This window comes from Misgurnus anguillicaudatus, chromosome 7, assembly GCF_027580225.2.
Source record: "Misgurnus anguillicaudatus chromosome 7, ASM2758022v2, whole genome shotgun sequence".
NCBI classification, from domain to species: domain Eukaryota; kingdom Metazoa; phylum Chordata; class Actinopteri; order Cypriniformes; family Cobitidae; genus Misgurnus; species Misgurnus anguillicaudatus.
The window spans coordinates 22,974,185-22,987,454 of NC_073343.2; the positions used below are offsets into that span (position 1 = coordinate 22,974,185).

At 35.8% G+C, this 13,270-nt stretch overlaps 1 protein-coding gene across 2 annotated transcripts in view; it reads right to left on the reverse strand.

Moving 5' to 3' along the window:
• Positions 1 to 8,948: 8,948 nt before the first annotated feature.
• LOC141348965 (mitotic deacetylase-associated SANT domain protein-like) overlaps positions 8,949 to 13,270 on the reverse strand; it is a 36,828-nt gene continuing 32,506 nt past the window's right edge. For both annotated transcript variants that reach the window (XM_073869596.1, XM_073869595.1), the window contains exon 13: positions 8,949 to 11,444. In XM_073869596.1, the coding sequence (XP_073725697.1) occupies positions 11,204 to 11,444 (241 nt within the window). In that variant the 3' untranslated portion in view covers positions 8,949 to 11,203. The remainder of the gene's footprint in view (positions 11,445 to 13,270) is intronic.

Sequence of the window (13,270 nt, forward strand, 5' to 3'; positions counted from 1 at the left end):
GTATTTACAATATCCTTGTATGGTTACATACCAGAGTGAACACATGTATGCTCCCACCGAACCCACATACATTTCGATGTGATTCAGAAAGGGAGTGTCATATACATCACAGAGATCAGAGACTTCCGCCCGTCGGCTGTTTGACTTGTGTGTACCCGCACCTCTTTCGCTCCTTTCCACCATCCATTATTGAACAACTGCTGGCGGGTCAGAGGACAGCAGTCGCTATGGTAACAGACACAAACAGGGGGCAACAGTAACTTGGCCGCATTTACCCCTAAACAAAGGTCCTTTATCCTATTATGATCTGGAGGAAAAAGGCAGCAAGAGAATGGGGTGTTATTTTCCAAAAGTCAGCTTTGCCATTTAAAATATTTTTTAATGAAAGTTGCACTGGGCACATATGCGTCTATTTTTATAGAAATCTAATTGAAATCATGCCGCTGTGCAAGTTTGAGCCACCGCCATCTCTCCGCTATTGCAGTTACCTCACAGGAAGAAAATTTCTTTGACTGAATCGTTTTGAGACTAAACAATTTGACTGAAACTCCTCTTGATCTAAAATGTGACACATGCTGAATAGTGACAATTTACGATTTAAGGGATACCCAAACATGAAAATTCTGTCATTATTTACTCACCCACAAATCTATATACATTTCTTTGTTCTTCTGAACACACAGAATAATCAACCAGAAGGCAGGAGCAACATTGACTTCCATAGTAGGAAAAAATAATACTATGGAAGTCAAAAGTGCTTAAAATATCTTCCTTTGCGTTAAAGGTGCAGTGTGTAATTTTTAGAAGGATTTCTTGACAGAAATGCAAAATAATATTAAAAACTATATTATCAAGGGTGTATAAGACCTTTCATAATGAACCGTTACGTGTTTATTACCTTAGAACGAGACCTTTTTATCTACATACAAAAAGGGTCCCCTCACATGGAAGTCACCATTTTGTGCCACCATTTTTCTACAGAAGCCCTTTATGGACAATTTTTTGTTACTAAGTTGTCTCCGACGATGACATGTTTGTCCAGTGGCAGCTTCTCTATGTGTTTCAAAAGCAAGGGGTGAGCAGTGGATTAAGCCATTGGTTGCAACCTCAGCACTAGATGCCGCTAAAATGTACACACTGCACCTTTAAGCACAACAAAGAAATGTATACAGGTAGGAAAAAAATTGTCAATGGGTGCCGACAATTATGTGGTTAACATCATTTATTATAATATCTCATAGGTTTAGAAGAACATGAGGGTGAGTAAAATGTTTATTTTTGGAACATGTGGCCTCAATGTGGTGCATCTTAAAGGAAAACGCCACCGTTTTTTTATATTTTACTATGTTCTTACCTCAACTTAGATGAATGAATACATAACTATCTTTTTTCAATGCGTGCACTTTTAATCTTTTTACAGCGCTTCTTAAATGTGTTAGCATTTAGCCTAGCCCCATTCATTCTTATTGCTCCAAACAAAAGTTTTATTTTCTGCCACCATACTTACTCGTGTAACTACTCATGTAACAGTCTTTAAATAGGGAAAATATGGAAGTGTTTGATGGCTTCTAAATTCATCCCTGTTTGGAGCCATAGGAATGAATGGGGCTAGGCTAAATGCTAATCCATTAACGATGCACTGTACACAGATTAAAAGTGCATGCATTGAAAAAGATAGGTATGTATTCATTTGTCTAAGTTAATGTAAGAACATAGTAAAATATTGAAAAACGGTGGTGTTTTCCTTTAATGTATACAAATAAAGTCAAATAAATATGCATTATATGCACCTACATCTTATACATGTGTTTGATTTTCACACACAAAAAAAGCTTATCTTGTGAAACCCTTTCTGCTGCAACATTTTAAAGAACTGGTTTAATTTAAAGCAGGAAAATATATATCCAAACAGACTGACTGCATTAGGTATACCAACTGCACATTTTACTTCGAAAATTGTAGTCCTTTTGTTTAAGGGCAGTCTTATAAACTTTTAATTTTATGACAGGGCATTTGTCAGTTTCCCCTCTGTGAAAGCAATGTTAAAGTGGGCAAGCATTACGATGTTACGGACCAAAGAGGTTTATTGCTTTTCCTCAAAAATAACGCAGTAGTTTTATATGGAAACCTTTCACCAATTATATCGTACCAGTAATGATATAAGCCTTTCCCAGGACATTTCATTTTATTACTGTTGTTTTTCATGACCTTATAAACATGCTATTTATTTCCACATTCGTTCTCGAATAGACATTTTAATGAAACATTTATCTACAAAACTATCGTTTACTTTAGCTTGACAGCAACTCACCATTTTTAAAGTTTATATATTTCTCTGCTGAAAAAACAGCATACCATCAAGACCAGCATATTCAGTAGTGCATATGTCACAGTACACGATTTCGGACGCAACGTTTGGTTCCACATCCGCCTGTAATTTTGTATGATCGTGATAAGGTAACACAGATGTGTTTTATTGGAGTTGAATCTATATTCAAACATCAAAGTATATGAGCTGCTATTACAACCCAGCTGAAAAACAGCATAGACCAGCATAATTCCCATGCTGGTTTGGTGCTGGTTTAGCTGGTGACCACAAGTTTGGTAAAAGCTAATAGTTCCTATTGGTATTTTAATGGTAACCATTAGAATTTTCTGTAATATTGTTTTATTCAGCAGGGTTTGCATACACAAGGTTTACATAAGAAAGAGGAAACAATCGTGATTGACGCTCACAATATGTCATTACCATGTACACAACACTTTTTATTCATCTATGCTTAGGTAAATACAGTTTTACATTCTACAGCACCTTTAAAGTTTTCTTAAAGCTAAGTTTAAGTTTATTTTCCAAACACACCAATGCAACAGGCATACAAACATTTTAATGCAAATATTTGAATAAAGAGCAAATATGTCAATTGTTCACAGCTGGACATCTATTGCTTATCTATATTAAGCTGACCTTTCTTCTCAAAATCCACACAATTATTTATCTACAAACAACCCAGGTTGAGTTATGTGCTGGAATTTAATATTTAGGCTTCAGGATTTTGTTCAAAGCATTATTAATACAGATGTTTGTCTTAGCAGACACCAATGATTAAAGCAATAAGTTTTAGGAACAAAGCTCCAAACATTCCCTCTCATTTCAGGATCACAAGAATGAGCTGTTGTTTATTACGTAGCCAAATCTTAATCATCTACATCAGGCGTTTTAAATCTGCCAACCTGACTCTCAGCCAACTCCTATAAAAAGGCCAACACTTTATAAAAACTGAATGATATTATTGCATTACATGTTAGAAATTCATTAATGGAAAATGAATAGTAACACCTAAAGGAATGAAGTATTATGTGTGTGGTTGAGCTCTGAGAAGCTGCCATGAAACATTTAGTACATTTTCCAGAAAAGTTTTCCAAATAAATCTCATGAATTAATCAAAAAAGTGCAACAAGGCAAAATAAATATAACGGGCCAAAATATAACACAAGAAAAGCAAAAGTTTGATGTTGAATCTGTTCCTCATCTTTGTTAATTTGCTTTACATTTAAGAATTTAATGAACAATCTGTCCGTTTCCTTCTCTTTCACCATTTATTTTCTCTCCCTCTCTCTTCTTACAAATGGCCGAGCAAGGCTGGAAGCAATCTGTACCGATTGGCAGCTCATTTGGGCAAATGTTTAATGAATGAGCCAACGCGTGCTCGAACGAATTCAGTGAGAAAGGAAGAGGAAAGAGGTTTGATGTGAGCACCTGTGAGGTGTGAGAGGCCACACATCTGTCTCTGTTACACTGCTGAATAGTGAACAGGTCTGAACTTCCTTTACAGAATCCATGAAAATTGAGGCGATGATTTCCACTGAGAGTTTGAATCAGCAAAGCAAGTTAAAGCGCCATCCCTGCAGGCAGCCCCCTGTTGTCTTTTATATGGAAGTTTTCTGTTTAGGAAGTTATAAAACAAGACTGTTCAATGCAAATTACACTATAATTAATATAACCGTGGGTCTAGCTGTAAATCGAAATGGAAGTTTAACTGGAAGACACAACCCTATGAGATTTTCCCCTGAGGATGTAATAAAGGTTGTAATTAATAAGAAAGGATGCAATGCAAACACACATGAAGAACTGATTATTGCTTTGTGGATATGGTTTTCATGTCTACTTCTCCTTTATGTAAAAGGTAGACATGAAATTTACTATTTATCTAACTGTATAGCTTTAAATACATCTTTAAAGCCATCTCTATACCAAAAACTATATACAAGTGGCCAAAAGTGATGTTGGGGGGTTGTACAATATTTGCTTTTAATGCCCCCTCACCATTAAAGTATGAGGTGGGTCGGTGATACAAAATGGACAAAACATTAAACTTTTAGGGGCGGTTTCCCAGACAGGGATTAGACTAGCCCTAGACTTAAATAAACCCCTAACCCCGCACTGTCCTAACCCCAGCATCACAGGGGTCAAAGCAAATTGTACAAAAACTTACGAATGAGGGGCCTCATTTATAAAGCGTGCGTACGTACAAATTTGATCATAAAGTGTGCGTACGCAAAAATCCACGGCAAATTCGATTAAACATTGACAAACGCTCTTTTATATGTCTACGACATTAATTGGGCGTTGTTTAAAGGCAGAGATCTGAAACTGCTCGACTGCGCACAAGTTCAAGTTCATTTGCAATTTATAGATTTGAAAGGGGTACACGCATTTTTTGCGCGTACGTTCGGTTTATGAATCACACATACACCTTTACGCAGCATTTTATAAATGAGGCCCATGGTCGTATGAATTAATACGAATGAGCCAACTCGTAAAATATGTACGAATTTTCATGAGATAGCCTAGCGTTGGTTTTATTAAAATATATTTAAAAAATGCATAAAAGAACAAAAAGCTCACAGGTAATAAAGCATACTGACTAGAATTGTATCTGTTATTAATATTTGAAGAGTTTCGTTGCAAAACGAGATAAATCAATTTTTTACAGTTTTGTCAAAACATGTTTATTATTATGTTATCATGTTATTATTTTGTTTTATGGTGCTACTTAGCTGTATTTTTTAAGTTATGAAGGTTTAAATCAAAACAAACCAACTGCAGTTGAATTGATTTCAATTGGAATGCACAACCAAAAAATGAGATTTCTGAAAAAAAAACAGAGTTATCTCGTTTTGCAACGAAACTCTACATTTGTTGATCCTCTTTTGTGCTAATATTTTGTAGTCATTGTTTTATGTCTTTAGAAACTGCTTATGTGATGTGTGTCATTTTTTGCCAAGCATTCTTAAATCCTTCTCAAAGTTGAACATCAGTTTATTCTCCAAACACACCAATGCAACATGCATACAAACTTTTTATGTATCTTTAAATATGAATAAAGAGCAAAGATCATCACTTTTGGCCACTACACTCTTAGACATACGGGCACAAGCCAGTACAAAATTTGTCACTGGGGCGGTACCTTTTCAAAAAGTACACTTTTTGTACCTAAAAGGTGCATATTGGTACCTCAAAGGTACACATGGGTACCTTAAGTATTGGTTCCTCAAAGGTACCAAAATGGCACATATTATGACCTTTTAAAAGGTACCATCCCAGACAACTTTGTACCTTTTATTTTGAGATTATAATGTAGGCATAGACTTTTCTGGGATCACACTGGAAAAATACAGTATGACTCATGATGAACTACATAATGTTTTTCCCATAAGTTATACTTTCCAAATAACTAAAACGCAGAAAAGCAATAGTTGATACTTTCTCAGATTCTCAGTGTACAAAAGCTGTCACTGGTGAGTAAGGTCCTAATACTGTATGTACTTTAGATACCTGTGAGGTGCCAATATATATCTGTGAGGTATCTGTATGTCTTTTTGAGGTACTAACATGCACTCTTTAGGTACAAATGTGTACATTTTGAAAGGGTGCTGTCCTTAAATAACTTCATTTTTTGAGAGTGTAACTCTTGGCTGTTTAGGAGAGGAACCTTTTGATGTCAGTCAAACTCTTATTTTTATTTTAATTGGAAATGTTACATTAATAAAATGAATAAAGGTCGACCTTGAGATACAGTATTTAAGTGAAATTCATCTGTTCGAGAGATTGCAAGTGTTAAAACATCTGTTCAGTGGATCAGTACAAAGCTTTTTCAATTCCACAGCTCTTTCTATACTTCCCTATACATTTCGAACATGAGTCCATACTGTAGTTCACACAGAATTACAGGTTAGTAAATCCTGGGTCTGTAAGCATCCATCATCCGTTCCTGTCTTTTTCAGCATGCCTCTATCACGCTAAGGGACATCAGGGTCAACTGACAACGCTTGTGATTGCTGCGCTTTCCATTGATTAATGAAGAAAACTATCACATCTGTTATGAATGGCCCTGTGGAATTTCCCCCAAACACAATTTACTCTAGTTTGCATTGCAAATTACGCCTTTTCTGTGTCCTTTTATAAGACAAAACTGATCTCCTTTGATCTTTAATGGTTTCCATGTGTTGTTTAAGAAACAAAAAACTACCATCTTCTGTCTAAAGAGATTTTGCTGACCATTGTACCTCTCATTGTGTCTCTTTCAAGAGGAAAAATAGAGTTAGATTGCATGCGAAATCACTTCTCACTGCTTTGGGTTGTGGTTGCTAAACCCCCATTTGTTTATTTTGGATTATGCAATGGATTGTTAGGGTCTTTTAAGCATATTGATCAATAGCCATGGATCTTATATCCATCACTCTCCAGCAGCCATAATAGTTATTTCCTGTATGTTATGTTGCATTGTATTGGATAACATATAAGTTATTATTCTTAAATTAATAATACCATATTGTATTTATTCATCCCATACAACTGCGCTCATCTGGCCCACCGTTATATACTAAATACTGTATATTCATGGGATCATATTTTTTTGTGCATGTATATTTTGAATACTGTGAACATATACTTTATTACCCTGCTGAAAAACACAATAAAACCATTACAGAAAACTCTAACGGTTTCCATTAAAATACCAATAGGAACCATTAGCTTTTTCCATTAAAACCACTACACTGTAGTGTGTTTTGGGCCATATTCCATTAGAACCAACACATACTCATTAGAACCAATACATAGAACCAATAGAACCAATACATACCATTAGAGACCAACAAAAACCAATACACTGTTGTGTGTTTTGGGCCATATTCCATTAGAACCAATACATCATTAGAACCAATACATAGAACCAATACATACCATTAGAGACCAACAAAAACCAATACACTGCAGTGTGTTTTTGGTCATATTCCATTAGAACCAATACAATTCCCAATAAAACCATTAGAATTTTTCAGCAGGGTAATCAATGTAAGGTTATTTTATTTAATGAAAAACACATTTGTATGAGATGTTATAGGCCCACAGTGACTTAGTCAAATATACTGGCCAATATTTAAAATTCTGACTCAAGTAGAAAGCTTTAGCATGTATTTGTCTGCTTAACAGAAACAATTTGTCTTGACAAAGTTTGGTCTGACGTGTAGTTTGCATGTGCACATGTAGCAAAATATAACTTTCTTGTCAAAACATTCCTGTGTTTCGTTTGAATATGTAAAGTAGCCTATTTGTTACTTTCTATGCAATTTGTGTTTTAGTTATGTACCTGAATATTCTTGTCAAAAATTACAGTTTTGCTTTTCACGTGCATGATGCTCACGATAATATGAGGTGGATTATTTAGCAGCTATCTAGCGCCACAAGGGTTACCGATGAAACGACATTTCCCAATTCTAATAATACATATATTTGGCATTCTGATGTAGGCTACATGAAGATAAAATACGCAAAATGTTCTTTAAAACATTTTACCTTTTTAACATTTATTTACAATTATTAAATTAAAGCTCAACAGCTTGAATTTATTTTAATGACTTTTCCAGTTGAATGAAGATCCAATTGGTTGAGTTACCCAACACTTATAACTAGATTTAACAATAAATATGACGAACACAATAACTTGAACTAAAAACTTTAGATTTTTTAGTCATATTTAGGCAGTTTCTCGATCTGAAGGCTGCAGCCTCCGGAGGTCGCATATGCATGATGCCTGCTTATGTCATCGAGCCTGGTTTATTTAAGTAAACTGAGCAATACATTTGCAAGTCATAAGCATATTACAACAATTTATGATTAACCAAACATAATAGTCAACTTTATAATTGTTAATATTTTGAAATTAGAACGTCATGATGACGTATGCGACCTCCGGAGGCCTCAGCCTTTGGATTGAGAAACGGCCTTAAAGGGACAGTTCACCCCAAAATTAACAACTCTTATTTTGTTACAAACCTGCAGAAATGTATTATTTCTGATGAATACGAAGAAAAATATTTTAAGGAATGTTTGTAACCAAACCGACCATGAGCCCCATTTACTTCTACAGTAGGGTAAAAGAATACTATGAATGAGCCTCATGAACAGTTTGGTTACAAACATTCCTCAAAATATCTTCCTTCGTTTTATCAGAATAAATACATTTATAAAGGTTTGTAACAGCATGAGAGTGAGTAAACAATAACAGAAATGTCATTTTTGTGTAAACTATCCCTTTAATGTTGCAATAAGGGCTTACCTGATCTTTCTGCAACATAATGTTGAAAATGTCGCCATCGTGTGGGCAATTTACTGAAAAAAAAATTTTCCCCGTTTTTTTATCTCACTTGCCCTTATGCAACTATATTAATATGATTACTGTAAAAGCTTATTATTTAATGAATCCTGGCTATAAGAAATTAGGAAACTAATTTTTCTGTTGTATTTTAATGTGCAAAGCAACACAGTAGCCTACAGTACTAGTGTCATGTATATATTTAGTCTACAGTACAAACATAAAAAATCCTCAATAAATAATTTTAATTTTTGTTCCCTCTAATCAATACGTATCAAATTAACATACACATTTACGTTACAAACATTGCCACGTTTTATTGTGTTTTATCATATTTATTATCCTAAAACACGTGAGAAAAACACAACTGAAATACAATAAGTTAGACTGTAGTAAAAAGCACTTCAGAAATCTTTCCACATCCATTATTAGTGTACAAGCCCCTATGAAAATAGCATAGAAAGTGTGCATACAGTTTTAAGCATTTCCCATACTTTAAAGTCTACATAAGAATTTTCCCTTGGCTTAATGAAAGACAGAAACGGTAGCTGCACCCTCGCAACGTACCCAAAATTCATTATTTTAGAATATTCATATCTGAACAGCATGAACGATAATACAAAGCTTGGCTAAATCGTTTTTGACAAATGCCCCATGTCTTCATATTTGAGCAAATCAGTCTTTTCACATATACGAACAGGAATATATAATATATAGTTTTCTTAAACGTAACAAAAGACATTAAATAGTCCGGGAAGCTTCTTTTTCTCACTTGGCTTTAGGTTCCAAACTGTTTTGAATTTTGATGCATCACCTACACACACAACCACGCATGCACACCCATGCAAATAAACACATGCACACGCGCACACACATTCAGACTTGCAAACAAACACACTGCATAGAAGACTTCAGTGTGATTAGCAATAATTGGAGTCGTTACTTCTGGCTGTGAACTCCCCTGTGTGTCTGTACTTTAAACGAAGACTCTTTGTTGCCATGGAGACAAAGCCAAGTGCTTAAGTGTTTGGCCAGCAGAGACAGAAATCCAAGCTCACCAGCCTACAGATCTCTGTTCCATTAAACGGATATGGAAAGATTTGTTCTCAAAACAAAAATAAGTTGATTACATCATAATACTTTGTTCAAGGATGCTGAGAGCGAAATGAAGAAGCGGAGTGGACGAGGGACTCAAAGTCCCTCTATTGCTATTGCACTTTATCATTGTTAAACACGGTCATGCTCTCAGCAATCATTTGTAGATAATCACAGGTAGCGAATGTCTAAATCTTCAAGTCAAATGAGAAAAAGAAACCCTCCGACAAAACAATACAAAGCTAATAGTAACAATAATTATTATAATAATAACAATAAATGATTATATCAGGGACAACCATTATAATCTGGAGTATAAAAAGGAACCGTTGTAAAAGTGATTGTCATGTAAAATGTCAAAAACATCAAGGCATCAGCGAGGTGACCGTTTTAAATTAAAAGAGTAGTTCAGCCCAAAACAACAATTTTGTCATTATTTCAAACCCTCGTGCATTTCCAAACTTTACAGAAAAAGAAATGAAGCTGAATGTCTGAACTTGCAATAAGCAAGGGCTGTCATATATTCAATATACTTCAATTTAATTCATAATATAACTATCATGTCATCTGAAGCTATAAAATAGCTGATGGTGACAAAACAGACTGAAACAGAAAATTATACACATGCATATTTACCAAACTGCATTGATTTTTGCATTCACATGACTTTTGAATAAAGTGCATGGAGTCATACAGTATATACTATACTATTTTCATCATAGTGCTTTGGTAGCTTCACAGCCCTGGTCATTTGCTATAATATCTTTTGCGTCTTATTTAAAAGGTTTGATCAATGACAAGAGGGTCTTTAAATAAAAACTTTTTTTTAGGTGAACTATTCTTTTAAAATACCCGGAAGAGAAAGCCCAAAATTACAGCACTGTAGATCAGATAGACCAGGCGCACACACGTCTGTGCAAGCATTTGGCAGTCACGTGGAAGAGAAATATACTAAAGTTTTCATTTAGAAAAAAAAGACTAAACTCGCCAGAAAGTGCACACACACGTAACACGGCGTCCTCCGCTCGCTTCAGTTTGTGTCCTTTCACATGATTCACAGCACTGAATCCATACTGGTTCTTTTCATAGGAGAACAATAAGTGAGTTCTGTGCACAGATACTGTAGAGATGTGCTGTGGTCCAATCAGTGTGTGTTGGATGAGTCCAAAAGTGCATTTTTAAAGACACGCGCACCCATTCACGTTCACATACGCATGGAGATGGCATGGCTTACACTCCCAATAGCCCTATATCTGAGCCCCTGAATGCTGTTCAAGCATTTATTCTCCGTCTCTTTACATCTCTCATACAACCATGTAACACACACACGCACGCACGCACACACACAAAAAGGGAGTGAGCTAGTCCCTGAAACAGTTTTGGGATGGGTCTTGTTGGCTGGTAAAAAACAAAAATAAATAAAAGTCTGTTCGTATGAGGAAGAGTGTTAGCTAGTGCCAGTCTTCGTCATCTGCATCCTCCTCTTCCTCTGAGGAATCGTCACTGCTGGCTCTTCTCGTTCTGTCCTGATCTGCTCTCGCTCCGTTCTGCTGGGCGGCCTGCAGGGCGGCTGCCGCCCGCTGCTCGGCTGCCCGCTGCTCGGCCTCTCGCTGTCGGAGTGCGGCTTGCTTCTTCTCAGCTTCGGCGTGACTTTTCATGTGAGCGCTGCGGCTCTTCACCTTGAAGAAGATCCTGAGGAGAGCACAGAGGTCGAATTAGCACAAAACAGATGTGGCAGTGCACCGGTTTATTTTTTTCACACATACCTTTTTTAACAGTTAAAACACCTATAAAGTCTCTGTAAAATCATGTAAATGGGTCAATGATGTGATGTTAATTATTTTGTGTTCGTATGGTTAAATTAAATGTAAAAGGGTTAAAAAAGTAAATAAATTTGCAGATTACTTGCATACATTCTCTTTTTTGAGGACCAAGTCTAAAATGTATGGTTTTATTTCATTTTGAAAGAAAATTTGTGGGATAATTGCAAAAATTTCAATGTGGTGTAACCAGTGTGTGTGTGTGTGTGTAACTAGTATTTTTTTTAATGAAAATATAAATATATATTCATAAAAATTTGTGGAATAAAATATAGTCATCTAGTTTAGTGTAATATGATTTTTTTACATACATTTTTACATCATTAGTCAAAGATTATTTAGAAAACTGTTTTTTACTACAGTCTAACTGTTTAGAAAAGCTGGTTTTCAGCATATGTCCAGACAAATGTTACAAAAACATATAGAATTTTACATTTAGAAATAACTAATAAAATCATATTTAATTTTTTTTTTTAATTATTACGCTTACATGCCATCAAGGTGGATAAAATATTTAATATTTCTCATTCTTTGGCGCAATAGGCTTTATGCCCAGCTGCACTACTTCCTGAACTTCAGCCAGCTCCTTGTTTCCTGTCTGCCATTTTTGGACAAACTGATTAATCCAGTTGTCTATGATTATTGTTGTTGTGACTACTGAGGTCAGGCACACCTGGATTAATCAGTTTGTTTGTGACTACTGAGGTCAGGCACACCTGGATTCATCAGTTTGTCCAATAATGGCAGACAGGAAACAAGAGCCGTTTCTCAATATGCGTTCTTGTCTGTACTTGCGTTCTTGTGGACTTGTGAAACGTCATCAGCTGCGGACCAAGTACTGTTCCAATTCAAAGTTCGCATCAAGCCCAAGTTCACATAAAATCCCCGGATGTGTTCTTGATCCGCCCATTTTATCGAGGATGCATCAGAGGAGACTTGTGTGGACTTATGACAGCGAAGTTTCCCATAATGCATTTCGCGTCAGGAGTTCGTTCTTCCGAGTCTGAACTTGCAAGTTCGAACTACGAAGGACACAAGTCCGAGTTTGGCATACTTGGTATTGAGAAACGGCTAAGGAGCTGGCTGAGGTTCGGGAAGTGGTGCAGCTGGGCATAAAGCCTATTGGCGGTTACACCATTTGACATTTTCAGGTGTAATTTTTTATTAAAGCAACACTAAAAACTTATTGCTCTTTGCTCCCCCTACAGGTTAGAAGCGTAATTGTTTATTACCACTGTCGTAAATACTGCAGCATAGCTGGCTCTGATTGTATTGTAGGTCTGCCGTAAAGCAAGTTTTTGTAGTTTTCACTCGAACTACAGGACCGCTACCCGACGGTTGGAAACTTCTTTAGGGCGGTTTTGGCCGATAGAGGGCTGCAAAGCAAATGTGAAAGTGCCATTCACCCTGTTTTGTGTGGATGAACCACTGAAACTTTTTTGGAAATGTTATTTTAAGGTAAAAAAACTCTTTGGTGTTGCTTTAAATTAACATAAATACACTATGTTACTTATAAAAAAATTTTTTTAATATGTTTACATTTCTCATCTTGCCAAACCGTTTTTGTCACTGACCCGAATACCATGTTATACAAATGTGACCCCGGGTAAAGTTTCATCATCTAATTATGAGATTTAGATCATCAAAGTTTGATTTCAATCATTGATGTGGTATTACATAGGCAATATTGAAGATATC